General features: G+C 36.9%; 2 protein-coding genes across 5 annotated transcripts in view; one reads left to right on the top strand and one right to left on the bottom strand.

Moving 5' to 3' along the window:
* The window catches only part of LOC307119768 (interleukin-4 receptor subunit alpha), a 22,111-nt gene extending 19,156 nt beyond the window's left edge, over positions 1-2,955 (bottom strand). Inside the window, exon 1 of the mRNA XM_079806292.1 lies at positions 2,832-2,955. The gene's annotated coding sequence lies outside the window, so the exon portion shown is untranslated. The remainder of the gene's footprint in view (positions 1-2,831) is intronic.
* Positions 2,956-6,610: 3,655 nt separating this feature from the next.
* Positions 6,611-24,056, top strand: cog7 (component of oligomeric golgi complex 7). Of its 4 annotated transcripts, none has more exons than XM_079806275.1 (18): positions 6,611-7,076; positions 7,191-7,375; positions 8,486-8,634; positions 9,008-9,124; positions 9,207-9,375; positions 11,857-11,939; positions 12,033-12,155; positions 12,270-12,468; positions 15,207-15,334; positions 15,757-15,911; positions 16,014-16,130; positions 16,272-16,337; positions 18,708-18,888; positions 18,976-19,116; positions 19,199-19,282; positions 19,451-19,565; positions 21,218-21,361; positions 22,918-24,056. In XM_079806275.1, the coding sequence occupies exons 2-18, from the start codon at positions 7,210-7,212 to the stop codon at positions 23,082-23,084; spliced, it is 2,304 nt and encodes a 767-aa protein (XP_079662401.1). In that variant the 5' UTR covers positions 6,611-7,076; positions 7,191-7,209; the 3' UTR covers positions 23,085-24,056. The 4 variants fall into 4 exon arrangements, with proteins under 4 accessions (XP_079662401.1, XP_079662403.1, XP_079662402.1 ...); XM_079806276.1 differs by having other exon boundaries at positions 6,842-7,076; positions 7,170-7,375; XM_079806277.1 differs by lacking the exons at positions 8,486-8,634; positions 9,008-9,124; positions 9,207-9,375 and having other exon boundaries at positions 6,835-7,076.
* The last annotated feature ends 913 nt before the right edge of the window (positions 24,057-24,969 follow it).

Here is a 24,969-nt window from a genome sequence, read left to right as displayed (position 1 = left end):
ATTATACACTGCAAATTTTACATTATGATCTGTTTAATGGTGCATGCCTGTAAAATGAACCAATTATTTGACTGAGATGACTGTCAGATTGTCAGTTTATCTGAACTAACTAAATAGTTGACTAAATAAACTTATTTTCACAGTCTACTGAGGATTTGTGGGGCTTTATTTGCTTTTGAACTGAAGAAGTGAATAAAATAGGCTTATAAAATCATCAAATATTACTAAATGAAACTAAAATGCTTTCTTTAGTTTAAAGAAATTTAATTTTTAAAATACAAGATTGTGGCATGCTATTAAAATATATAATAAATGCAAGAGTGATAGAAAGTCTACCTGAAGTTGCTGTTGTCTCTGGTCTCATGTGAACATGAAAAGGAGAGTTTCAGTTGTGCCTGCCTCTCTCTCTCTCTCTCTCTCTCTCTCTCTCTCTCTCTCTCTCTCTCTCTCTCTCTCTCTCTCTCTCGTGTCTGTCAGTCATCTTATCTCTTATCATCTCCAAGCTTTTCACACTTGAGCATTCAAATCAACAAATTTGACGTGACACGTTTCAGACGTTTCCTAACCAATATCATCACACTTCTGTTGAGTGCTTTAAACTGCAATGAAAGCCTAAAAACATGGCTATAATTGCCTATTTCATTATATAAAAAGCTGGGTGATAATATATAGCTAATATTATCTAAATCTCTTTATTTAAACTTGGGTATATAGCAGGAGACCGGGTATGGTTGTAACACTTTCAATTTTCAGCATCTGTAACACTGAATTTTTGAGCTAGAATGCTCAAACTTTTACACAAAGTACCAACACTTGTTCACTACAGAAGGCACCAATTCAAACCTCTGGAAGAATATCACAACCCGTATTGGTTGATGTCAAATACATGGTGTGCCTTTGTAACAATCAATCCCCACTAATGGGGTAGGTTGTAACAATTAGACAAAACAAGCAGAAACAGTGGCCGCACGTTATGCAATATGCTTCAAAAACAATTCAAAAGAACAATATGTCTCTTTCTGTGACTGACCACAGCCCATATCCACTGTTTGACTAAGGAGTGAGTCTAGAACAAACTTCCTTAACAATATTTATGCTTAATGAGCCCTTGACTGTAGTATATCTGTGTAAGAACGTGTATCTCAACAAAACAAAACAAAACGTGTAAATGTATGTCTATGTGTGATTATTCTAATCAGAGTAACAATGATGAAAATCAGTGTTTTTAACCCTGGAGTGGTGGCCCCAGAGATTGCATAGGGCACATTTTACCCACACTTCCTTTGGCTTTGAGTTGCCAAATGGCTCCATAAAGACAGCATAAAAGTTGTCATAGTCTGAGGTCTCAGGATCCTCACCACTGGCTTTCAACATTGTCTTCTCAACTGACCTGACCTTCTTTGAAACCTCATCAGTTCCTTTAAAAAAATGGAATGAAATGTAAAAAACAATGGATGGGACACATCTGTCTTTCTTTTCCGCTGTCTAGGCATCATTACAGCCTTGAAAACCATTCATATGGGATCTGGGAGGAGGTGGGTAAATAATCGAAATAATGATACGACTCCTAGCTTATGTTACAACCATACCCGGTCACCCCTATGTCCTACTTTATCCACATACACATACAGTGTACTTGTGTAGGTCGATTCGACAGTTTGATTGCATATACTGACGCAAAATATCAACTAATCTGCGACTAAAAGTAACAGTCCTTTATTGGCATCGATGCTTCCATGAAGAATCTGTAACATCTTTGAATCTTTCCATTGCACAAAAGATTCTTTATATTGGAAAAAACGTTTAGATTATTAAAATGTTCTTCGCACCAAGGACAAAATGGTTCTTTTAAGAACTGTGGCATCGCTGTGAAAATTCCCTCAACCCTTATTTTTAAGAGCACTGTTGGGGGTAATGCATCACAAGTAATGTGTAATCATGTAATCGGATTACTTTTCCAAGTAACTAGTAAAGTAAATATACAACAAAACCACATCCACACGAAGCCAGAGCTTGTTTTCCCCCACGTCTCAAGAAATATCTGCGTACACACGAAACCACTGAAACCGACTCAAAACTTTGTAGTATACATGCCAGACCAGTATGTGGCGCTGTGATTTTGCCACAGAAATACACTAAAACGGAGAAGAACAGTTGTGGCTCAAAGGGGTACAGCAACAGTAGGAAGAGAGGTCAAAATCTCACAATAAAATAATAAATAAATGTGCTACTTACCAGATGTGTTTTATTAACGCCTAGACCTACCCCAAACCTAAACCTACCCTTACATTAATGCAAATACAGTAATGAAATGATGCAATATTGATGTGCGCATGCGCAGTGCCTCACAAAATATATGGATAGGCTGTACACACGAAAACGCAAGGGTGTCGGTTTTAGATTCATCCACTCTGGGACCCGGTTTCAAAAAATATCGGATTTATGTTCCGAAAATGCCGGATCCGTGTGGCAAAACGCTGATACGATACAAATTTTTTAAGTATAGTGCTACGCGTCTCCGTGTGGACGGGGCCTGAGTTTCTTTTATATATAAATATAAATATATATAAATATATAACACAATTTACCCCCCCCCCCCCATTTATTGATTGATTGATTGATTGACAGCTCTCCTGTCCCCATGTCGAAATTAATAATGAGCTTTGCATTTACTTTTTATTTCAGTATTACTCAAAATGAATAAAAATAGTAAAATGCTAATTCAGAATATTACATAAAACCTGCAATAATTAAATGTCAAATAATACTGATAGCTTATACTTTATGTATTTAACTTTAACTTTATTAACCAATGTCTTCTGGCTGCTGACCTTCAATGATCCAGTTAAACCATACCAAAAAGCAAAAAAAGACTGAAATGCGAGTTTTTGGGGCCTGTCCCATATGGCACCATAAACACTTGTGGTTTTCCTACGAGTCCACACTTTCGTGAGGCAATGCCGCTTTGACTGTCAGGAAGAAGTCCGCTGCGGAGCTCGCATTCAGTGGCATGAACAGTGGGAGAACGTTCCACGCGTTCTTCTGCAATCCAGACTGGCAGCACGGCTGAAAGGTTTGTTTGGGCGACGCCCTTTTACTGTACAGTTGTGAATTTGCGTTTCCTTTAGATTGTGGTACAGACACACTTGCTCGACCAGAATCGGCTCGAAGTCATGCAACTTCGGAAGCGGAACCACGGGGCAAAGTTACAAAAAATGCTGTGCACACCGGCAGCCGACACGCGAAATGGGGGCCTGCATCCGAAATCCGGACCGAAAACCTAGGCAGCTAGTTGAGACTTGTTGCCTCGTTGCCTTAAAGGCATAGTTCACCCAAAAATGAAAAGTCTGTCATCATTTACTCACCCTCAAGTTGTTCCAAACCTGTATGAGTTTCTTTGTTCTGCTGAACACAAAAGAAGATATTTAGAAGAATGTTTGTAACCAAGCAGATAGAGCAACCATTGACTACCATAGTAGGGGGAAAAATACTATGGTAGTCATTCAATGGTTGCTCTATCTGCTTTGTGGAAAACTTTGTGGAAAACATAGGTCAAAAAACATAGGTCATAGGTCAATTTGTGTCAATCCGATGAAGGAATCTCAGGAGGCAGGAAGTGAAGCTAACATTGGATTCGGACGTGCCTTGATGCCTTTCTACCTTGATATGTGTCCTCTGAAGCCAGGATGGTCCAGTTTTCACTTAACGCACACGACCGTCCACACCCCGATGACGGCATTTTTGCCGCGCGCACCTTCTCGCTCGTGCGGACGCGGCGGATATAAACCAAGCTTGAGGCTAAAATTCATTTAACTTATGGTGTGAACTTATTTGCCAAAACTGTTTTTAAATTTTTTTAAATTATTTTATTGAATTATTTTAACTATATAGCACTAAAAAAAGGTTCCCCTATGATTACGAGCCAAGAACCATTTTTGGTGCCATATAGAACCTTTTTTTTTTTAGTGTAATGTAACACATTATTTTCCATAAAAACTAACTAGGTAAATGCATTACTTCTAAAAGTAACGTTCTCCATCAGTTTAAGAGTTGTGAACATTAACTTGAAACTATGTGTATTGTGAAAAACACTATACAAGTAAATTAAACTTGACGACATGTAATGGTAAAACCACCAAGATAAACTGTGCAGCAAGAGAGCTTTTAAAATAATCGCTGTGAGTCTATAGTTCAGTTTTAGACATGAGAATAAGCCTATGGTTTATATTATTATCATTGATGTGATAGTCAAATTTGAGGTTAATGTGAAACTACACACTTCTTAACCCCACGCCTACGTTGATGAGAATCAACCCGAGGCCTATATTTATTCATGCGGCTTTAGAGGAGCTTTTGTGATGGCAGTTTTGTTTGTACGGTTTGTGTCTTCCGACCAGACGATCAACCAAATTAAGAGTTGTTTTCTCCATAATGAGTCACGCGCCTGTCAGATCAACAGTAGTTTTGCAATGATGCTATCAGATCAATCTTTCTCGGGCCCTGAGGTGAGTTCAATCTGATCGTCCTAAATAACGTCTATGGATGGCAACACCTAATTCTGCCTTATGATACGCGCTACCCAGGCGTCCTACTTTCAAGCGTGCCCTACAAAGTAACAGATGTCTTCGCAAAAGCAAGTAAACACATGGCAAACGGATGGTGCCAGCATTCAGCATGTGCTACGCCAGCGTTCCAACACTTTGGTCAACTTGATATCGCTTGATATGATGCTTAGACATTATGTGCCAAGATTTGTGTTTGTGGGCTTTTTCTACTATCTAAAAATCAGCTGCTGAGACACGAAAATAACAGCTAAACCTGGGTTATTCCTGATTCAAATGGTGCACACTGGGTCTGCAGTATTCATACACTTTAATAACAATTTCTAGAATTATGATTGAATCTTATAGACTGTTTGCAATGTTTCTAATGTACCATACGACAGGTATACGAATTGCAATATTCCAACACATCAACATGACAGATCTGCATTCGTGAAAAGCAAGCATCTTGAAAGTTGCATTGCATTTTAAAGAGATTCAGAGATTGCTATGTAACATCGAATGTGTTATACAATAATCTCTGCTCCGTGTTTATTCATCAGATTGCAATGTGTGTAATTCTGACCCAAACTGATAACGTCAGCGTTTACTATCTCTCGAACAGAAAATGGTCGATCTTATCTGATGAGGTTCTGGAAGTGTTGAGCTACAGGAACTTTGGGGAAGATAAGGACAGGAAGTAACAAAACATGCTGAAATGAGTAAAAAACAAACGCTGTCAGAGTAAAAACTGTCTATTTTATAATTCACTTAGTGCTTGTCATAAAAACACGTTTCAACAGAAGATTGGATTATGCTAGGCCTATTGCTAATGCTAATTTGATATTAAGGAATAGTTAAAAAATAATAATTTACTGACCCTCATGTTGTTCCAAACCTGAGTTTCTTTCTTCTGCTGAACACAAAATAAAACATTTTAATGGATGTGGGTTACCGTGACTTCCATAGTATTAGTTTCTATAATGAGGACCAGCAACCGTTACCACAATCTTCAAAATATCTTCCTTTAACTTTAACAACTTGAGGGTGAGAAAAAGATGACAGAATGTATTTATTTCGATTATCAGCTTGACTTTCTTCAACATGTCTGTCTTTAACGAAAACACTCATGCAAGTGATTAGTGAGAATCTTGTTTTTAAAAAACACGCTCATATTCTTCAATGTCATTTGAAGGGGTGATATTGCAGCGTTTGACCTCAAATGAAGGTGTAAATGAATAGTGAGACAGCAGGAGGCAGCAATGAGCTGATAGATAGATAGTCTTCACATAAAATCAATGTACGTCATCTGTGAGTATTACAGCAGGAATATAAGGCAACATCAAAATCATTTATAGATAAAACCTAAAAAATGTTTGTGTTAAAATGGCCATTTTTGCATTAAAACACAATCTAAAATATTTTTTAGCAGAATGTTAATTTTCCCTGTCAGTGGACTTTCGTTGTCTTTTTTAAATTGAATTGAATTTTAATGTAATTTATTTAATTTTATTTTATTTATTTATTTTACTTTATTTTATTATTATTATTATTATTATTATTATTATTTTAATATATATATATATATATATATATATAAACTTTAGTTGTCATATTTTTATTTTATTTTTTTGTGTAATATAATTTTAGCAGAATGTAAATTTTCCTGTCAGTGAACTGTAGTTGTCATATTTTTTTTGTATATTTTTTATTTTTTGTGTTAAATTAGCATTTTTGCATTAAACACAAATAAAAAAATTTTTTTTTAGCAGAATGTCAATTTTCCCTGTCAGTGGACTTTCGTTCTTTTTTTTATTTAATTTAATTTATTTATTTTACTTTATTATTTTGTTTTAATTTATATATATATCGTTTTTATTTCTTTGTCATTTTTAATTTGATTTATTGCGTTTAAATTTGCATTTTTTCATTTAAACAAAATGTAAAATATTTTCTAGCAAAAATATCAATTTTCCCTGTCAGTGGACTTTCGTTGTGTTTTTTAATTTAATTTAATTTTAATGTATTTATTTTTTTAAAATATATATTTTGGTTTATGTTACCCACCCGAACTACATGAGGTGCAACACAGCCACGTCACTCAAATTAGTTATTTTAATTTCTTCAGTGTAATGCACATATTTAAATACATTAACAATAATATTAGTTGTCTACATTAGTAGTTGACGTCTATACACATTTGTTCCACTTTACTAGGTTCTGTAAAACGGGTTTTGTCCGGTAAACGTTTTGAAAGCGGAATGCTTCTTCATCGTATTTCCCCCTCGCCGGTAGATTTCAGGACGAGCGCAACCAGGAAGCGGTGCACAAACACTGAAAACATTAAGCTAAAAACTGTTTAGCAGTTTCATTCTATTAAATTAACGCTGGAGGAAGCGATCGCACTGTTTGAACTGTATCTCGTGGTCATGGTGATATCTTTCTCATGGGCTATTTATTTTATGTTCGTGTCTAAGGCTGGTGTGGGCAAGAATTATGGAATAGACTGGTGAAGGTGTGCTGGAGAGATTTCAGGTGAGTAAACACACCAAAATATACACCGCTTGACATTTCAAACGTGTGTTTATATATCCCCTCGCTTTCTGCATATGGGTTTGACTGTTTGAGATGCTGACTCCGGCTCTCTAGGGCCACTCAAGGGGTGAAGATGGACTTCTCGAAGTTTCTGGCAGAGGATTTTGATGTGAAGGACTGGGTGAATGGAGCGTTTAAAGTGGCTCAGAAAGACGCGCCGGGTAAAGCGGACGCGCACGCCTCTACTCTGGTCATGAAGCTGCAGCTCTTCATTCAAGAGGTCAATAACTCGATAGAAGGTGAGAGAGGCGGGCAGGAACTATCTGAACACTTAAAACACACTTCTACATGTCATTTGTGAAAGAAGTCTCTTCTGATCACCAGTGCTGCGTTTACTTAATAAAACAATACAATAAAACAGCAATATTGTAATATACTTACAATTTAAAGTTACTGTTTTCTATGTGAATATATTGTAAAATGTAATTTATTCCTGTGATCAAAGCTGAATTTTCAGCATCATTAATCCAGTCTTCAGTGTCACACGATCCTTCAGAAATCATTCTATGATGACATTGTGCTGTTTTCATAGGTTTTGTAGAAACCGTGATACAGTTTACTTCAGGATTCTTTGATAAATAGAAAGCAGGGCTGCACAATATATCGAAATTATCGAAATATCGCAAATGTACATATCGCAATATGCATATCGCAAGGGCACGCAATATCTTTGATTTTAATAGGCTACTTCAACATTGTGAAAAGCGTACGTTTTAGGTTGACGCATATATCAGAGAATACACTGGGCACACGACTGTTACTTATGGGACTTGCTTGACGTCAAAGAGTTATTAAACACAATAACTTGCGAAAAACAACTCCTTGCAGTCCCGTGCTGTCTGACACGCACACACCGAAACGTGCGCACAAGCCATTCTTTTTTGTGTGTCTTGTTACACACTCGAACGGTCAAATACACACACAGTTATGTCAAAATAGCTGTCTTGATGAGTATTCATGTAAACACAGTCGGTTATGCTTTACGTGAAAGATATCAGTTGGGGAAAGAAATAGATTTTACACACTTAAAGCAATATCGTATCGCATATCGAATATCACATTATTTAACAAGGATATCGCATTTTTCTTCAATATCGCACAGCCCTAATAGAAAGTTTAAACAGCACTTATTTGGAATATAACTCTTTTGTAACATTATAAATGTCTTTGCTGTCACTTTTGATCAAATTGATGTGTCCTTGTTGAATAAAAGTATTAATTTCTTCCAAAACCCCCCAAAACAATAAAATGTTAGTAATGCTTCTCTCTCTCTCTGATGTTGTTGTGTGTTATCTTTGTGTGTGTGTTATTTTGGTGTGCTGTGTGTGTGTGCGTGTGTGTGTGTGCAGAGAGCAGTAATCAGGCGCTGCAGAATATGCCGCGTGTGTTGAGGGATATTGAAGCTCTGAAACAGGAAGCGTCTTTCCTGAAGGATCAGATGATTCTGGTTAAAGAGGACATCAAGAAATTTGAACAGGACACGGTGCAGTCTATGCAGGTGACCATAAATACACTCATCCAGATCACTTCATATTCTGTGCATAAATAAAGCGATATAGCTTGATTGTTAATAACAACAGTTATATAGTAATAAACTGTATTATTCACATTAATAAACCTAAAGTAAAAATATTAATTATACAATCATTAGTTCAGAGTGTTTTGAAAACAAATCCAAAGAAAAAATAATAAGAATATTATATAATTAGTATAAAACTTTATTTTAAGGTGATGTAGTTACATAGTACTTACTCAAATGAGTACAGAGTAATATTAATTGACACGTGTACTTACTATAGAGTTGGTTTAGTGTTTTTGATGGGTAGTGTATAGTATTGATCTCTCCGTTGCTCTGTGCTCATGTGTGGCAGGTGCTGGTGGAGATTGATCAGGTGAAGTCTCGTATGCAGTTAGCAGCAGAAGCGCTACAGGAAGCTGATAAGTGGAGCACTCTCAGTGCCGACATCGAGGAGACCTTTAAAACACAGGTGACGGATTGCACATCTGTTTTCGCTCACTTGACATGAGTGTGGCCGTCATTCGGAAATGTCCATGTGTGTTTGTTTGCAGGACGTGTCCGTGATCAGCAGTAAACTGACCGCCATGCAGGGTAGTTTGACGATGTTGGTGGACACACCAGACTACAGTGAGAAGTGTGTTCAGCTGGAGGCTCTGAAGAACCGTCTGGAAGCTCTCACCAGCACACAGATCGTCTCCACCTTCAACTCACTGGCCACAGGTGACACACACACAAACAGTCTCTTAGGTCCTGTTTACGTTCTGGTCGATCGGATCACAAGTAGACGAGGGAGACACATTCCCGTTTACACCTGGCGTTTTAATCTGTCTCTTTTGTCCTGATTTCTTTGAGGGGAGGGTCTATGGGTGGGTAAATGTATGGGGGTTTTCAGATTTTGATCTAATGGACAAAATAAACGTGCTCAATTTACAAATGAATGCGCCCAGAGACGACCGAAAAAACACAGAGAGCAGCACCTTTCATTTCAGCCACAAGGAATGGTGAGAGAACATTGTGTTTGGTTTGTTTTTTTGTCTTCAAACCAAACTTGGGTCTCCGGCAGATAAAGTTTAAATCCCGTCTGGGTCAGGTTTACACTACTAAAGCAATCCGGTTGAATGCGTTCACTACCTCTGGAAGTGGTCGAAAGAGGAACAAGCTCAAAAGGTTTTCGAGCGTGTTTACTGCTGTATTTAGCGTCGTCTACCTGATCCGATCGACCAAAACACATCATAATACCAGGTGTAAACACACGAATGATGCTTTTGGATTAAAGAACCTACATTTTTAATTACGTCACTAATCAAATGTTTGGGGTTTTAATTAATACTGTTGTTCAGCAGGGATGCATTAAAAGTAACAGTAAATGAAAGTTTAATGATGCAAATATTTCTATTTCAAATAAATGCTGTTCTTTTCTATTCATCAAAGAATTCAGAAAATAATGCATCACGGTTTTCACCATAATATGCAGCAGCACAACTGTTTTCATCATTAATAATAATAATAAATATAGCTGCAAGCAGCAATACCGGGGCCAAGCGCAACCGATGCAAACAAGGAAGCTAGCAGCAGACCAACTGAAAAAATGAGTGAAGACAATTTTAAGCAAAAATGTTAAAATCCCACATTAAAACATTGAGTTGTATAGAGCCAATGTCATATTTTGTTTAATTATAGCGCCACCAAGAGGCACAATCCCATACATATGTGTGTCAATTTTGTTGAAAATATCTAATTTTGTTTTGGAGTTTTAGACATTTATATGAAAAAACACATAAAAAATGACTGACACCTGAATATGATTGGATTTACTACCCCTTACTATCAATATTTTGACATTTGGGCATTAGCGTGTAGCTATCGACCTATGTTGCCGAACTTCTGACGCTGGTTTAATCTCGATATGACTAGCAGTTTCGAAGATATCAGCTAATGTTTTATAAGCGCTAAATTTCCACGCTGCACAAACCATACGCCGAAACCTGGCAAGTCTGGTATCATTGGACTCGGCAAGGATTCAGGAGACAAAAAAAAAAAAGTTACTCCCATGAAAATAAGTCAACCACACCCAAAGTTATAAGCGTTTGGGGAAAAAAAAGTATCCACTAGGTGGCGCTGTTTTGAAACTTCTCAGGCATGACGTCCCGAATCTAATGAGAACACTTTATGATTTTTGGATAAACAGTTCAGAAGTTTTAAGCAAAAATAGCCATTTTTCTCCCGACCAGTAGGTGGCGCTGTGCCGAAACACTGCATGTCGTCTCAGGTCATGCTTGTGATGAGATGTACCAAGTTTGGTTTGAATACAATAAAGTGTTGCGGAGATATAGCCTTAAGTGTATTTTCGCAACCGCTATGTAAAATTTGTTCGCGCGTTTATCGAAAACGATTTGACGAATCAACTTTCGTTTTTTACGAATTCCATAACTTTGTCAGCATGGTCTGAAGATGATCTGGTTGAATTTTCGTGAAAATTGGAGCAACGGCCTAGGAGGAGTTCGCAAAAGTAAGTATTTTGGTTAATTAAAAATGGCGGGAGAATTTTCATGAAGGAAAATGACATCATAGGGTGCAATCAAATTGTCTCGAGCCAAGGAATCAGAGGAAAAAAGGCTTTTGTTTCTATTGAGTTAGAGACTCTAAATTTGCTATAGTGACAGTTGGGACTATCCTCTATCTGTGTGCCAAATTTCATAATTTTCCCACAAGCGGCTCTATGGGCTGCCATAGACTCCAATGGCGGAAGAAGTAGAAGAAACGGAAGAAGAATAAGAACGCTAACGATTTCAATAGGTGCCTTCGCACCTTTGGTGTTTGGCCCTAATAAATGTTTCTTGAGCAGCAAATCATCATATCAGAATGATTTATGAAGGATCATGTGACTCTGAAGACTGGAGTAATGATGCTGAAAATTCAGCTTTGATTACAGGAATACATTACATTTTAAAATATATTCAAAAAGAAAGCTGTCATTTTACATTTTAATGATATTTCACAATATTATGTATTTGATCAAATAAATGATTGGTGAGCATGAGAGACTTCTTTCAAAAACTTTAAGAAATCTTACCAAACCCAAACGTTTGAACGGTTGTGTATGTGTGTACATGCTACAGCTTTGAACATCCAATCAGATGCTAGAACCAGAATTCTGCTTTATGATATGCTTTAACATGTCTTTTGTATGTTCCGTTTCAGAGCAAGCAAAGCTTTTTGTAAGAGTTTTCACTGAGATGGACAGAATGCCTCAGTTACTGACTTACTACTACAAATGCCACAAGGTACGCTATTTTGTCGCTGCTTTCAGTTTGGCTGTGGAATCAACCTGAGCGTAACGCATAAATGTATGTATGTATGTGTGTGTGTGTTTTAAGGCACAACTGTTGACCGTGTGGGAAAGCATCTGTCAGTCAGACGCCTCTCTGAAGCAGCAGCTCTCTGAGTTCTACGACACGCTTCTGTCCACGTGGCACACACAGCTACAGTGGTGCAGCCAGGTATACACACACACACGCGCACACTCTCTCTCTCTCATCTTCACTGCAATGGAATGTTAATGTCTTTCACTGTCACTCAAGCGTGTGTGTGTGTGTGTGTGTGTGTGTGTGTAGGTCTTTAAAAACCCCTGTGAAGTGCTCACAGTGCTGATGATCCAGACGTTGGGGGCGATGGTGCCATCTATCCCAGACTGCATTGCTTTGGCATTGAAGCGTTGCTCTGGCGACTGTCGTCTGGAAGTGCTGTTGGAGCTCCATCAGACGGCGGCTAACTTCAGTCGCAGCCTGGAGGCAGCAATGCAGCCACAGCTTGGTCTGTATTTGTATGTGTGAAAATACATTATATACATACATACATACATAGACCGATCAGGCATAACATTATGACCACTGACAGGTGAAGTGAATAACACTGATTATCTCTTCATCACAGTTAGTGGGCGGGATATATTAGGCAGCAAGTGAACATTTTGTCCTCAGAGTTGATGTGTCAGAAGCAGAAAAATGGGCAAGCGCAAGGATTTGAGCGAGTTTGACAAGGGCCAAATTGTGATTGCTAGACCAGTGGTTTTCAAACCTGTCCTGGAGGACCCCCAGCCCTGCACATTTTGTATGTCTCCCATATTTGACACACCCACTTCAGGTCTTGCAGTCTCTAATAATGAGCTCATGAGTTGAATCAGGTGTGTTAGATGAGGGAGACATAATGTGCAGTGCTGGGGGTCCTCCAGGACAGGTTTGAAAACCCCTGGGCTAGACGACTGGGTCTGAGCATCTCCAAAACTGCAGCTCTTGTGGGGTGTTCCCGGTCTGCAGTGGTCAGTGTCTATCAAAAGTGCTCCAAGGAAGGAACAGTGGAGAACCGGCGACAGGGTCATGGGCGGCCAAGGCTCATTGATGCACGTGTGGAGCGAAGGCTGGCCCGTGTGGTCCGATCAAACAGACGAGCTACTGGAGCTCAAACTGCTCTAGAAGTTAATGCTGGTTCTGATAGAAAGGTGTCAGAATCTGTGTTGGGAGTAACGCACTACAAAGTGACATGTTACTGTAATTCTACTACTTTTAGCGGTAACACGCAAGTAACTAAATATTTTTTTATTCAAGTAACGCAATTACAGTGATTGACATTTAAATAGTTCGTTACTCGCGTTACACTCTTTTGTGAAAAATGAACGCTTGCAGACAAGAAGCTAAGATCTAGGCCCTAGCCTGGCCCGTGTTTTTTTTGTTGCTTTCTTTCTTTTTTATCCTCCCTATTACACACTGCTGCTGCCATTCAAATAGTTCAGTTTTGTTTTTAATGTCAAAGTAGTTATGTTTCGTTTCTTTATTAAGTTAATTTAGAAAAAATATTTGGAGCATTTGTTTTGTTTGTTAAATGAACATTGAGTTAACCCAACGCTTTGCCCTCTCAAATCAACACTTGACTTGTCTTGCCTATAATAAAATCCATAGTTATCAAACACTTCAAGCATCATAATAATTAGTTTAAACTACTATCCCCACCACCGCCACAGTAAAAAGGCATTTTCTATGTAAGTTGAGGTTAGGCGTAGGTGCTCTCAAACAAAACGGGGAACACAATCAAAAAAAATAAAAATAAAAACATGCAGGTTGTCTTGCCTTACACCTCTCCGCAAAACAAATATAATCCGATCATCAAGTCCCTCGCTATATGCACATTTAACGGAGTTCACGTCAACGAAAGCAAAACATATGAGCTGCATTTTATGTATCAGTTAAAAGATCAAAGACCGCAATATGAGAGAGAGCGAACTAAGCACTGCTAAGATCATTTAGTCTCATTAGTTTTAATGAAGATGATTGTGTTTTTGAGCATATTAGACTTACTTTCAGTTTCGCTTGCGGCAGTTTGCGTGTTGGCTTGCTTTACTCATTTGCGGCGACGCGTGTTGCACCTTCTGAATTGGTTGTTTGAGTGATCGGATTTAAATCCGTCATTTACTTCTGGTCTTTTCACAATGGGATAGATATCTGGTCAGAGAAAACAAATGAAGTGAGCAGGTGTAAAAAGGCCATAACTCTCCCAGTATAGCTCTCCCAGCTGCGCCGTGGGAACGCTTGCTGCTGCTGGACACTAAACACTATACTACTGCTTGCTATTATGACCTAATATTGTGTTGGTCCCCCTTTTGCTGCCCAAAAAAGGCCTTTTGCCCTGTTGATTACAATAAATAGGTCTAAAAATTATGTTTGTGTTTGACTGGTCAGTACTATTCATATTTACATTTTAAAAGCAGACATAAAAGTAACTTAAAAGTTACTTTCCCTAGTAACTAATTACTTTTGATATTCAGTAATTGGTAAAGTAATTAAATTACTTTTAAAAGAAGTCATTTGTAACTGTAACTAATTACTAATTTTCAGGAACTTGCCAACACTGGTCAGAATACACAGTGCATCGCAGTTTGTTGTGTATGGGGCTGTATAGCCACTGGCCAGTCAGGTCAGCCAGTGCTTTAATTACAGAAGACTGCCAGCCATGTGTGTGTATGTGTGTAATGATTCAAGTGAGCTAAATAATAATATTGGGTCAACTAAAATGGGAAGAAAAACAAAACACATTTCAAGTTTCACATTTAATTCAGTGGGATTTTTTTCTTCAAGACCTGTTAAACTGTCTACCGCAGTCAAATAGGAAAGGTAACACAAAACAGTAAACTAGAATCAAATCTATGCATATATAGAATCGAAATTTGATTCAAAATTGAAAATCAATTTGCGAGGTACCGAAAGATCCCACCCCTATAAACATTTATATTACACAATTTAAGTTGTGAAGAACATTTGAAGTAACAAAGTACATAATTTACAGTAATTAAAAAGTAATTAATTTTTCCTAAAAATGTGTAATTCTCTGTTTTTAGTTAACAAAATGAATGCAATTTAAAATAATAATAACACAATTTTTGCCTGGACATTTCTTTGTGAGATTCAGTTTTAAAGAGGTTCTTGTATATGCTCTTTGTGAATGTGAGATTTTTTTTTACTCTTACATTACATTTTCCTGTCTTTATGTGTGTGTTTTAGGCGAGTGTAACCTCTTGAAGGTGGCAGAGCTGGTATCAAGTGTGTATTCACCTTATGCGACTTATCAGATGCAGTACGGAGAACTAGAGGAGACAAACTTACTGATCCAACTCAGTGCTGTTCCACTGGTGAGCAAACAGACGATTTCATGTTCGATCTTGAACCTGTACAAATGCATAGTATAAGCGTTCACACTGGTTTCCAGGAATCTTTGGTATTTTCTGAAATGATGCTTTGAGTTGTGAGTTTAGGGTCTGAACGATATAGGATGAGGCATAAAAAGGATACTGAGAACGATTTGCAAACAAATGATTCTTTTAGTGAATCGGTCAAATGCACTCACAAACTCATTCTCAGATTGAATCAATTAAACAAATTGCTCACTGAATCTTTCTGAGCGGTTACTGGATTTACTTACCAGATGCTGATTAGAGTGTGTAGTTACATATTCACAAATTAGTTTTGTTGTATGAATTTATTAAAATGATTGCTATTTTCTACACTCACAGCATTCACCGTGTGTTTTATTGATTGTGTGTGTGTGTGTTAGGAGCGTGGTGAGGTTCTGGACTGTGTGTTGGAGCTCACACACTCGGTTCAGAAGGTGTTTGGTTTGGCGGCTGCTGCCGTCGATCGCTGTGTGAAGTTCACGGATGGTCTCGGTGTGTGTGGGCTCATCAAAGCCCTTCGAGCGCTCTTCAGCAAGTATGAATCATACACACATTTACTACGCTTAAACACAGAGACAAACACACAGCCCACAGGTCAGCCACGCTCTCCAGCTTATTCTCTTGTATTTTTTCTAAGGTACGTGTCAGATTTTTCTGTCACACTCCAATCAATCCGGAAGAAGTATAAGTTAGAGGACACACACACTTCTGAGGTGTTCACCGAGGATTGGACGGCTTTCCAGAACTCTGTCAGGTGGGCGGGGTTTCTCTTTTCCATTAATTACTGGGCGGTTTCTTTTTGCTATTAATTATGAAATTGAGCAATAAGTTTAACGTTTTCTGTTTATAAAAGTATGTAAAGTTATATAATTCAATTTGTCCCTGTATCTTCTAGAATCATTGCAACCTGTGGAGAGCTCCTGAGACAATGTGGAGCATTTGAACAGCAGCTTTCAAATAAGTAAGAAATCTATTTTATCCATTTTTTCACCCATAATAAACATGTCTTAAGAAAACCATTAGTCATAAAAGATATTTCATCTAGAAACAATTTGCATCCATGTATAATTTTGGAAAAAACTTAGCAATGCTGGGAATTTGGGATTGCATAATTTTGTGATACAATAATTGAAAGTGTTGAATTCACATGACAATTCAGCGCACAAATGTATTTGAAAAATATATTACAACCAATAAGGAGAGTCATGAAAAGTTAAGAAATTTAGCTTTTTTATTATTTAAATACTGTAATAAATATTTATATCAGAGTGTATTTTGAATATAATGTAATAATTGTCACTGTTTGACCATTTTAAATTCTGTAATAAATATTCATATCAACGTACATTTCAAATATAATGTAGTAATGGTCAATATTTCGTTTTCTACGTAAAATGCTTTCAGTGCCTAGAAAAGCGCTATATAAATGTAACAAATTATTATTATATTATTAATTTAAATGGTGTAATAAATATTCATATCAAAGTATATTTTGAATATAATGTAGAATTTGTCAATATTTGAGCATTTAAATACTGTAATAAATATTCATATCAAAGTATAATTTTGAATATCATGTAGTATTTGTCAATTTTTGACCTTTTAAATACTGTAATACATATTAATATCAAAGTATACATTTGAATATAATGGTAGTAATTGTCAATATTTAACCATTTAAATACTGTAATAAATATTAATATCAAAGTATATTTTGAATATCATGTAGTAATTGTCAATATTTGACCATTTAAATACTGTAATAAATATTCATATCAAAGTATACATTTGAATACAATGTAGTATTTGTCAATATTTGACCTTTTAAATACTGTAATAAATATTCATATCAAAGTATAAATTTGAATATCATGTAGTAATTGTCAATATTTAACCATTTAAATACTGTAATAAATATGCATATCAAAGTATATTTTGAATATCATGTAGTAATTGTCAATATTTGACCATTTAAATACTGTAATAAATATTCATATCAAAGTATAAATTTGAATACAATGTAGTAATTTTCAATATTTTACCTTTTAAATAGTGTAAAAAATATTCATATCAAAGTATATTTTGATTAAATGTAGTATTTGCCAATATTTGAACTTTTAAATACTGTAATACATATTTATATCAAAGTATACATTTAATATCATGTAGTAATTGTCAATATTTGAACTTTTAAATACTGTAATAAATATTTATATCAAAGTATACATTTAATATCATGTAGTATTTGCCAATATTTGAACTTTTAAATACTGTAATACATATTTATATCAAAGTATACATTTAATATCATGTAGTAATTGTCAATATTTGAACTTTTAAATACTGTAATAAATATTTATATCAAAGTATACATTTAATATCATGTAGTAATTGTCAATATTTCAACTTTTAAATACTGTAATAAATATTTATATCAAAGGATATATTTAATATAATGTAGTAATTATTGTCAATATTTGACCTTTTAAATAGTGTAATAAATATTAATATCAAAGTATAAATTTGAATATAATGTAGTAATTGTCAATATTTGACCTCTTAAATAGTGTAATAAATATTCATATCAAAGTATATATTGATTATAATGTAGTATTTTAAATACTGTTTATTTGAAATCTACTTTGATATAAATATTTTATATAAATATTTATTACGGAATTTAAATATTAATAATTATTACTAATAAATAATGAAATGGTCAAATAGTGACAATTACTACATTATATTTGAAATACACTTTGATATGAATATTTATTAATGTAGTAATTGATATGATTATTTAATACAGAATTTAAATGGTCAAACAGTGACAATAACTACATTTACTACATAATATTCAAAATATACTTTGATATAAATATGTATTATTGTCACTATTTGACCTTTTAAATACTGTAATAAATATTAATATCAAAGTATATTTTGATTATAATGTACTAGTAATAAATGTCACTATTTGACCATAGAAATACTGTGATTAATATTAATATCAAAGTACGTTTTTTTTATTTTAATGTAGTAATGTAATTGTAAAAAATATTTAATGTCAAATATCATAAATGGATATTTTTTTCCCCAAAGTGGGAAGCTGGCAGAATTTTGTGTGACTTGAGCATAAATTTCAGAGTATCAGTTACTATGTGAAGTTTTTAACCTATATTTAGTGAAAGTTATTTAATTGCTTTATACTACTCAAGGCTCTCTAAAGGGTTCAATTCTACCTTTAACATGCCTATTACGCAAAATAATGATTCAAAATGATTGTCTGTCATGTATCATAGTTGTTGTTGTGATTCATTGTGATTGGCAGGATCCTTGGGAGGGCGGGGCGTTTCTTGTGGGAGGGGTTTAACCCCAGAAGTCTGAGTGGCTTACAAGAGGGTGCGGCTGAGAGGCGGAGCCAAAAGAACCCATGGCAGGAATACAACTACCTCCTGCAGACCAACACGGCGGAGTATAATAATCTACTGGAGACGCTGCACTCCCTCAAGGTTTACCTCGTGTGTGTGTGTGTGTGTGCTTTTATTGTACAGCTCTAAGTGTAAAGGTGACGTTTTATGCATATGTGTTTTGTGCAGGAGAAAGGAACAGGAAACTCAAGCTTATTGGCCGAGACTCGTGCCGCTCTGACGCGTCTCAACCAGCAGGCCAATCAGCTTGCGTTTGACTCTGTGTTCCTGCAAATCAAACAGCAGCTTTTCCTTCTCAACAAACCAGAGGTGCGTTTGCACAGCGTGTTTTAGGCCACTATGACGTATTAGAAATATCCTGTTTGATTCGATGTGCTTTTGATGTTTTAAGGCTCGCGGTTCTGCTCTTTTGGGCGGAACGCTAACGGATGACCTCCCGGCCTTCAGTTTGTCACCGCAGGAGTACATCACTAATGTAAGACCATATTAACACATCATCTGAGAGTTAGTCAATGTCCTTATGATGTCAAACATGATGACAAATCACAAGACGCTCCTACAGGGCAAACACAAGCCACTGGTGTTCACTGGACAAGAGGAAGGTTAAACGGTGCAATTAAACATGTCTGTTCTTTGTCTATAGATTGGCCAGTATATCATGTCTTTGCCTCTGCATCTGGAGCCATTCGTGACTCAGGAGGATCCAGCACTGGAACTGGCCTTACACACCGGCAAACTGCCCTACCCACCAGAACAGGGTAAACGCAAGCACACATCCCAGCGGTGGGAATCAAGAAAGCCCTTTCCAGGGTTCCCGCGGGGTCTTAAAAAGTCTTACATTTCAAAATCTACATTTTAGGCCTTAAAAAGTCTTAAATTCTCTGAAATATTGAGTTCTAGGTCTTAAATAGTTTTAAACAAGTCTTAAATTATCCTATGTCCATGTAACGCTACCTCTAATGCTCATTGAAATGCTCCCGCAGCGCTTTTGTGTGTGTGTGTGTGTGTGTGTGTGTGTGTGTGTGTGTGTGTGTGTGTGTGTGTGTGTGTGTGTGTGTGTGTGTGTGTGTGTGTGTGTGTGTGTGTGTGTGTGTGTGTGTGTGTGTGTGTGTGTGTGTGTGTGTGTGTGTGTGTGTGTGTGTGTGTGTGTGTGTGTGTGTGTGTGTGTGTGTGTGTGTGTGTGTGTGTGTGTGTGTGTGTGTGTTTATTCCGGGCTGCTGTAGTTCTTTCTTTCGCTAGTCCAACTATAGTTCGCTGTATTACAACTACAAATGAGACCAGCATGCATCTTATATAGCAGCCAATCAGCTTTCGTGTTATTGGCGCGGGTCTCTTTCGGATTGTACCACAGACGCATCAAACGGATTTTATTCTTCAGCTTCAGTCCTCCAGTTCTTCCAGTTCATGCGATCGTGAAAGCAAAGGTGAATCTTTCTCACCTGCCATCTCGCATAATGACCAAATAAAAGTATTACGAGTCCGATAGCACAATTCGGTAGACACACAGACCGACGTCAGACTGGCTGTGGATTCTGTGCACGCGTTTGTCGCCTGTCAGCTTGCGAGAGTGTACCGAATGTGTCTATTTCTAGGCTTACTCTTGAACAATCATACACACATTCATATCCCTATGTTCTTATTGGCGGTTATGTCTTGAGTAAAAAAGTTTGGGATGTGTGTCAGTATTGGATCTGCACATTACTGTAGTTCTTAAAGTGAAAGCATACTAATATAGCTTATACCCGCTCCTGTCTGTGTGTTAATGTTAAACAAACAACAACAACAACAGGGAAAAAAACGGTACTTCAACTTAAAGCACTGTTTGTATCCGTATCTTTAGGTTGTATTTATTTGTCCTATTGTAATTGGTTAATAAGTTCTTATTTTATTAATGACCGTTTACTTGAGAACTTTCTACTTATATTAAGCAATTGCTTACTTGTACGATTTTGGTCATATTTCCCACCCTAGCGATAATGTTATAAAGCTAGATGGCACACAACTGGACCAGCCTTTTTTTGTAATACCAAACAGGATTCATGCATTTTGTTTGTTTTATTGTCATGTGTGACTATTGTGCATCAAATATGGTTAATGTGGCATCCTATGAAAAAAACAACAAAACTGGAAATGACCACCACAAAATCAGTCATTTTGACCTCAGAAGTGAAATCCTGAGATTGAGCTATGAGGAAGTGCAAGTTTACTAATACTTTGTTCAATTTGAATAAATTAATTTGCTTTGCAAGTAATTTTGTAATTCTGCATTTCCTTTGTACGTTTTTTTTTTATTGCGTGATCTAGGTCTTAAATTTAATTCATAATGGTCTTAAAAAGTCTAAAATTTGACTTGGTGAAACCTGCAGAAACCCTGCTTTCCTACACAAATATATGACGTGTATCTCTGTAGGCGACGACGTCCCTGAGCTGGAGAACACGGCGGATTATTGGCTGGGTTCTATCGCCAGGGCGACCATGCAGACCTATTGTGACGTCATCCTACAGCTTCCTGAGCTGAGCTTGCATGCAACCAAACAGCTGGCCACTGACATAGGTGACATCATCATTACTTATTATGACGTCAGCATTATTGACATCATGGCACCATTATCACCAACATAAAAGAAAATTGTGTGCAAGTGTTACATATTAATTTAAGTTTTTAAAAATTTTATATACATTTTTTCCTCCACTTGTTGATTTTCACTGATCCTGTGGTGTGACAGGACATAAACCGATCAGGCATAACATTATGACAGGTGAAGTGAATAACACTGATTATCTCTTCATCACAGCACCTGTTAGTGGGTGGGATAAATTAGGCAGCAAGTGAACATTTTGTCCTCAGAGTTGATGTGTCAGAAGCAGGAAAAATGGGCAAGCGTAAGGATTTGAGCGAGTTTGACAAGGGCCAAATTGTGATGTCTAGACGGCTGGGTCTGAGCATCTCCAAAACTGCAGCTCTTGTGGGCTGTTCCCGGTCTGCAGTGGTCAGTCTCTATCAAAAGTGCTCCAAGGAAGGAACAGTGGAGAACCGGCGACAGGGTCATGAAGGAACAGTGGAGAACCGGCCACAGGGTCATGAAGGAACAGTGGAGAACCGGCCACAGGGTCATGGGCGGCCAAGGCTCATTGATGCACGTGGAGAGCGAAGGCTGGCCCGATCAAACAGACGAGCTACTGGAGCTCAAACTGCTCTAGAAGTTAATGCTGGTTCTGATAGAAAGGTGTCAGAATACACAGAGCATCTCAGTTTGTTGCGTACGGGGCCGCATAGCCGCAGATCAGTCAGGGTGCCCATGATGACCCCTGTCCACCGCCGAAAGCGCCAAAAGTCGGCACGTGAGCATCAGAACTGGACCACGGAGCTGATGAATCAAGTTTTCTTTTACATCACATGGATGGCCAGGTGCGTGGCTTACCTGGGGAACACATGGCACCAGGTGCACTATGGGAAGAAGGCAAGCCGGCGGAGGCAGTGATGCTTTGGGCAATGTTTTGCTGGGAAACCTTGGGACATCCATGTGGATGTTACTTTGACACGTACCACCTACCTAAGCATTGTTGCAGACCATGTAAACCTTTCATGGAAACAGTATTCCCTGGTGTCTGTGGCTCTTTCAGCAGATAATGCGCCTGACACAAAGCAAAAATGGTTCAGGAATGTTTTGAGGAGCACGAGTTTGAGTTGTTGACTTGGCCTCCAAATTCCCCAGATCTCAATCTAATCGAGCATCTGTGGGATGTGCTGAACAAACAAGTCTGATAGAGGCCCCACCTCACAACTTACAAGACTTAAAGAATCTGCTGCTAACATCTTGGTGCCAGATACTACAGCACACCTTCAGGGGTCTAGTGGAGCCCATGCCTCGACAGGTCAGGGCTGTTTGGGCAGCAAAAGGGGGACCAACACAATATTAGGTCATAATGTTATGCCTGATCGGTGTGTGTAGAGAGAATTATTGCGAAACTAAGAATTTTTTATTAAAAATAGTAACTTGAATAGTCCTTTTTGAATAGTTTGCCTGTTTTTTTTTCTTTAAAATAAAGGATTTACTATAATTTAGAACTTGTCTGACACTTGTGTGTTTATTTTTATTGTCATTACAGAGTACCTGAGTAATGTTATGGATGCGCTGGGGTTGCAGACCTCTAGAACCCTCCAGAATATCGTCACTCTTCTTCGTGCCAAACCGGACGAATACCGGCAGACGGCCAAACCCCTCCCACGCAGACTGTCGTCCACCATCGCCACCATGAGGGGTCTGGAGTACTGACACCGGGACGAGTGTCATTGAAGGATTTTTGCTGTCGTTAAATCTAACACCAAAATGTGACACTAAACAGATCTCATATTCCCCATAAATATGAATGGCACTTCGGATGTGCATCTTTTATTTGTTTTTAACAGAAGTTGGGGTAAAATAAAATACAGTGGGATTTAATTATGCAGAAAAGAAAACGTTAGTGATTTCAGTCCTGGTCTTGCTCAAATGTCTTTGCTGAATCCAGGGATTTAAAGTTGAAATGAAAGATGATTAATGCGTATTTATTTCTTCATGTTTTGCATGTTTGCCATTATTCCTCCTAATCAATATTGAACTTGAGCGCTGTTGTGTTTCTGCTGCAACAAGCTACGTGTAACTCTCTAATGCTTTATATGTCTGGCTCGCTGACTTTGTATTTTTATTATTTTTGCTCACATGGGGACGGTTTCATATAGCATTTCAATAATGTTAACAAAATAAAACATCTGAACAGATTTAAGTGCATAGTTTTATGTTTCATAGTGCATCACAATAAATATCACAAGCCAGTTGATTGGTTGGGTAAAGAAACAATTGTTTAATAAAACATGATTTTTACAGTCATTTTACAAATCATAAAGTGTTCAAAATTCTTAATTGTGAATGTTTTTAAAAGAAGAGTCTTAAAGGCTGCAATTATTTGATCAAAAATACAGTAAAATCATTAATATTGTGAAATACTTTTTTATTAAAATATATGTTAAAATGTAAAATCAGTGATGCAAAGCTGAATTTTCATCATTACTCCAGTCTTGTTTTTTTTGTTGAAAAAACAAAAACATGATCCTTCAGAAATCATTCTGATATGATATTGTGATTAGTGATTATTCAGGATTCTTTGATGAATAGAAAATATATAATATTTGAAATAGTCAAGACTTCAATATTGTCACTTTTGATCAATCTAATGTGTGACTGGCTGAATAAAAACATTAACTTGTTAAAAAATAGAAGGTGATGAAGTGCATTAATACATACTTGTGAAGGAAAAAAGCATGAAAACACATCAAGGTTGTTAATTACTTTAATCATATTGATTACTGATTATGTTGATTGATCGGGATGATTGGCAGTGGTCAGAGAGGTGGTGATTGCATATCTGTAATTCAAGTACATCAAATCAAACTTAATACACAAGAAACGGGTGATCAAACTGACATTGGATACAAGAGCAGGCACAGTAAATCGAACGAGAAGAATCAGATGCAGACAGATCTATCATTCCAAATCATTTCAAAGGGCAGTGTGTTTCAATGTGTGTGTGAACGATGAAGAGACAAGCTCGACTGGTCCCGAAAAAACAAAAACAAAAAAAAACAGAACATGTTTGGGAATAAAACAAAATCAACCTGGCGTTTGCCAGTGTGGTGGATATGTCATTGTGTTCTTGCTGGAAGCATGCTTTAAAATATTTATTCTGCGTTACTTTGTGACCCCTGGACCAAAGTGGTCGTAATGCCTTCTAGAACAAAAACAAACACAGGTTATTTTATATATATATATATATATAAACGCAGGTTATTTTATATTTATATATATATATTTATATATATATATATATCTATCTATATCTATATATAGTGAACAACAAAGTGATCATAAAAAATATGAATTTTTTTTTTAAATGGAACAAAGAGATGAACTCAGAACAAAAAACTCTGTATAAAATATAAATTATTCAATAAATTGATAATTATAAACAAAAGCATTTATAAAACTATAAATATGCACAACTTTGATAAAACAAAGACCTATTTGGGCTATAAGGTTTCTTTCTGGGCTGGGAACAGACCCAGTGACCCAGTCCGGAGACATCTCGTTTTCACTTGGTAAGGTTTTGAAAATATAAGCTGTG

The sequence above is a fragment of the Gobio gobio genome (assembly GCF_949357685.1).
Source record: "Gobio gobio genome assembly, chromosome: 23".
Lineage (NCBI taxonomy): Eukaryota > Metazoa > Chordata > Actinopteri > Cypriniformes > Gobionidae > Gobio > Gobio gobio.
Note: the sequence above shows the minus strand (reverse complement) of the source record. Positions and strands in the feature narration are given on the sequence as shown.